At 44.7% G+C, this 5,000-nt stretch overlaps 1 protein-coding gene across 1 annotated transcript in view; it reads left to right on the forward strand.

The window, feature by feature from the left end:
* Positions 1-1,760: 1,760 nt before the first annotated feature.
* LOC133568980 (uncharacterized) overlaps positions 1,761-5,000 on the forward strand; it is a 4,373-nt gene continuing 1,133 nt past the window's right edge. The window contains exons 1-3 of the mRNA XM_061921146.1: positions 1,761-1,996; positions 2,061-2,157; positions 2,230-2,349. Of these exons, the coding sequence (XP_061777130.1) occupies positions 1,776-1,996; positions 2,061-2,157; positions 2,230-2,349 (438 nt within the window). The 5' untranslated portion in view covers positions 1,761-1,775. The remainder of the gene's footprint in view (positions 1,997-2,060; positions 2,158-2,229; positions 2,350-5,000) is intronic.

Here is a 5,000-nt window from a genome sequence, read left to right on the forward strand (position 1 = left end):
CTGGTTCAATCCCCACCGAGTACCAACCTTGTCACGTCCGTTGTGTCCTGAGCAAGACACTTCACCCTTGCTCCTGATGGGTGCTGGTTGGCGCCTTGCATGGCAGCTCCCTCCATCAGTGTGTGAATGTGTGTGTGAATGGGTAAATGTGGAAGTCGTGTCAAAGTGCTTTGAGTACCTTGAAGGTAGAAAAAGCGCTATACAAGTACAACCCATTTATTTATTTATGTAGCGACCAATCAATCAATGTCAATCAATGTTTATTTATATAGCCCCAAATCACAAATGTCTCAAAGGACTGCACAAATCATTACGACTACAACATCCTCGGAAGAACCCACAAAAGGGCAAGGAAAACTCACACCCAGTGGGCAGGGAGAATTCACATCCAGTGGGACGCCAGTGACAATGCTGACTATGAGAAACCTTGGAAAGGACCTCAGATGTGGGCAACCCTCCCCCTGTTGTAGTTACTGACAGTGGTTTTCTGAAGTGTTCCTGAGCGCATGTGGTGATATCCTTTACACACGGATGTCGCTTTTGATGAAGTACCGCCTGATGGATAGAAGGTCACGGGTATTCAATGTTGGTTTTTGGCCTTTTGATGACATGACGGAGCATAGTTGGTGAAATCCCTCAATTCCTTGCAATAGCTGCTTGTTTGTGAATGAGTGAGCATTTCATGGAAACTGCTTTTATAGCCAATCATGGCACCCACCTGTTCCCAATTAGCCTGTTCACGAAAAAAGTCTTTGATGACAGTTCGAGATGCTACCTCAGTAGAAGCATTTAAGTCTCATCTTAAAACTCATCTGTATACTCTAGCCTTTAAATAGACCTCCTTTTTAGACCAGTTGATCTGCCGCTTCTTTTCTTTCTCCTATGTCCCCCCCTCCCTTGTGGAGGGGGTCCGGTCCGATGACCATGGATGAAGTACTGACTGTCCAGAGTCGAGACCCAGGATGGACCGCTCGTCGGGACCCAGGATGGACCGCTCGCCTGTATCGGTTGGGGACATCTCTACGCTGCTGATCCGCTTGAGATGGTTTCCTGTGGACGGGACTCTCACTGCTGTCTTGGAGCCACTATGGATTGAACTTTCACAGTATCATGTTAGACCCGCTCGACATCCATTGCTTTCGGTCCCCTAGAGGGGGGGGGTTGCCCACATCTGAGGTCCTCTCCAAGGTTTCTCATAGTCAGCATTGTCACTGGCGTCCCACTGAATGTGAATTCTCCCTGCCCACTGGGTGTGAGTTGTCCTTGCCCTTTTGTGGGTTCTTCCGAGGATGTTGTAGTCGTAATGATTTGTGCAGTCCTTTGAGACATTTTTGATTTGGGGCTATATAAATAAACATTGATTGATGAGCGTTCCTCAACTTCCTCACTATTTTTTGCCACTTGTGCCAGCTTTTTTGAAACCTGTTGGAGGCATCAAATTCCAAATGAGCGAATATTTGCAAAAAAAACAACAAAATTTACCCGTTCAAATGTTAAATATCTTGTCTTTGCAGTCTATTCAATTGGATATAAGTTGAAAAGGATTTGTTGTGTTCTCTTTTTATTTAGCATTTACACAGGTGACAACTTGACCGGGTCTTGGGGTTTGTAGCTTGAAGGGCTTCAGAAGAGGTTGGACTCTTGTGACCCTCGAATCAGTGCACAGGTGCTGCTCGGATCACTCGAGCGTCATCAGCACAAGACCAGCATGTCGGCTCATCATCGTGGATCCACATCCAACCGATTGCAACGCCGCTTTACCACATGACCGCTTGATGTGCTTTAAAAGGCCAGCAGCAGACTCACTGCTTCCAACGCAGCCTCCAGCCAGCAGCCTACACCAAGCAGCCTCCACCAAGCAGCTTCCACCCAGCAACCTCCACCAAGCAACCTCCACGGGTACCATGAAAACTCTCCTCCTTCTCGCCGGACTCGTCGTCTTCTCGGCCGCCGTGCCAATTCCTGTCCCCTACCACGCCTTCTGCAGGACTCTCTGGTATGTTCCCACTTTTCCTCTTTAAAAACAAGAGTCAATTGACTTGTGGAACGTGTGCCTCCAGGCTCTTTAGCGCGCCTTGTGTGGAGGTGAGCACCAAAGTGGTGCAGCAGATCCAGTCCTTCAACCCTATGTTCGGCTGCCCCAAATGTCACTACACGGTAGGAAACCATCCACCGGCCTGCTCGGAACGTGCTTACCACATTTCTAAAGCGTCTGAATGTTGCGTCCAGCTTGTGTCAGGCACTCCTGTGGGCATCAACGCCAACCACACCTCCGCAGACGGCCTCCAGGTGGAGAATATCACCTTCACCTTCAGTCCCACCGTGCTGACCGGAGGCTGTCGTGTTGCCGTAAGTCATCTTTGTTGTAGCGGTGTAGCGTGCAAGGACGGCGGTGGAAGAAGTATCAAAACATGGCGCTAACTGTTTTAATGACAATCAGACTTTACTTCAATCATTAAAGGGGAACATTATCACCAAACCTATGCAAGCGTCAATATATACCTTGATGTTAAGGAAAAAAGACCATGTATTTTTTTTACCGATTTCCGAAATCTAAATGGGTGAATTTTGGCAAATTAAACGCCTTTCTGTTTATCGGTCTTTTAGCGATGACGTCAGAACGTGACGTCACCGAGGTAACACACCCGCCAAATTGATTTTCACATTACAAACACCGGGTCTCAGCTCTGTTAATTTCTGTTTTTTCGACTATTTTTTGGAACCTTGGAGACATCATGCCTCGTCGGTGTGTTGTCGGAGGGTGTAACAACACTAACAGGGAGGGATTCAAGTTGCACCACTGGCAAGAAATCTGCCGCCAGACCCCCATTGAATGTACCAGAGTGTCTTCATATTTGACCGGCGATGCTAAGACAGACATGGCACAGAGATGTATGGATAACCTGCAGATGCATTTGCAACGATTAAGTCAACGAAATCACAAAGGTGACTTTTGTTGATGTTGTTGACTTATGTGCTAATCAGACATATTTGGCATGACTGCCAGATAATCGATGCTAACATGCTACGCTAATCGATGCTAACATGCTATTTACGCTAGCTGTATATACATTTGAAAATTGATACCCACATATAATGCGAAACAAACACTTACCAATCGATGGATTTAAGTTGCTCCAGTGTCACAAGATGTGAAAGTCCTGATTGTTTGGTCCGCACATTTTACCGGGGATGCTAATAAGGCAGCCATGCTATGGGCCACTTCATTAGGTACACCCACGCTATGGCCGAATAGCGTCAATAGCTATTCGCTCAATAGCTTCAATTTCTTCTTCAATTTGGTTTTCGCTATCTGCCTCCATACTCCGACCATCTGTTTCAATACATGCGTAATCTGTTGAATCGCTTAAGCCGCTGAAATCCGAGTCTGAATCCGAGCTAATGTCGCTATATCTTGCTGTGGTAACCGCCATGTTGTTTGTATTGGCAGCACTGTGTGACGTCACAGGGAAATGGATAGTGGTTTCGAAGATAGCGAAAATAAGGCACTTTAAAGCTTTATTTAGGGATATTCCGGGACCGATAAAATTTTGAAAAAAAAAAAATACAACAAGCCACTGGGAACTGATTTTTATTGTTTTTAACCCTTTTGAAATTGTGATAATGTTCCCCTTTAACGGAGCAGCATCTCCTCATCAAAGCAATGAAACGTCTTGAACCAAACATGCCAGATGTCTGAATTTGAACGTAGTAAAATGTATGTTAGTGAGTTTTACTTGGAACATTTACTTTTGTACGGTGTGCCAACACAAAAATGAGTTTTTTCCTCAAAAAGACAGTATTGTTCCTCAAAAAGACAGTAGTGTTATTCGACTATATTGTTCTTAGAATCCTGAAAAAATGCAAATAAGGCTATAAAAAGTTGTTTCAAGGATAACTCTTAACCCAAACATGCCAGATGTCGAAATTTGACTGTACTAATATAAATATTAAAAAGAACCTTAGCCAAGGGTTCGCCAATGATTAGTTAGAATCAACCTAAAATTAACTTTGCGAGAACGTTCCATCCCGGTTACGGAGAAACCTAACACACCCTAACGTTCCCTAAATATTGAGACAACAAAACAACCCTTTTTTAGAGTTGTTTTTGGTTGATCTAAATCAGGGGTGTCAAACTCAAATACAGAGTGGGCCAAAATGTAAAACCGAACAAAGCAGCGGGCCGAGGTTGAACAAATGAACCTTTTAATAGGGACCCAAACAAGTTTTGCATTGAATCTTGAACAAGCAGGGCTTACAGTATATACATTTATACTGACATGCAAAATCGAGTTTCAAATAATAATAATGATTAAAAAATATCAATGGCATATCAATTAAAATTTAAATAAAAATGGAATGCCTCTTTTCGGTGGCAGGGTTGAGGTGGACGGGGTTTGGTGATAGCGGGGGGTGTATATTGTAGCGGCCCGGAAGAGTTAGTGCTGCAAGGGGGTGTGGGTATTTATTCTGTTGTGTTTAAGCTGTGTTACGGTGCGGGTGTTCTCCCAAAATGTGTCATTCTTGTTTGGTGTGGGTTCACAGTGTGGCGTATATTTGTAACAGTGTTAAAGTTGTTTATACGGCCACCCTCTGTTTGACCTGTATGGCTGTTGACCAAGTATGCATTGGATTCACTTGTGTGTGTGTATAAGCCGCATATATTTGGGCGGTATAGCTCGGTTGGTAGAGTGGCCGTGCCAGCAACTTGAGGGTTGCAGGTTCGATTCCCGCTTCAGCCATCCTAGTCACTGCCGTTGTGTCCTTGGGCAAGACACTTTGCCCACCTGCTGCCAGTGCCACCCACACTGCTTTAAATGTAACTTAGATATTGGGTTTCACTATGTAAAGCGCTTTGAGTCACTTGAGAAAAGCGCTATATAAATATAATTCACACTTCACTATATTATGTGACTGGGCCGGCACGCTGTTTGTATGGAAGAAAAGCGGACGTGGCGACAGGTTTTAGAGAACGCCAAAGGCAGTGCCTTTAAGGTTCA

Source organism: Nerophis ophidion, linkage group LG14, assembly GCF_033978795.1.
Source record: "Nerophis ophidion isolate RoL-2023_Sa linkage group LG14, RoL_Noph_v1.0, whole genome shotgun sequence".
In the NCBI taxonomy this organism is placed as follows: Eukaryota; Metazoa; Chordata; class Actinopteri; order Syngnathiformes; family Syngnathidae; genus Nerophis; species Nerophis ophidion.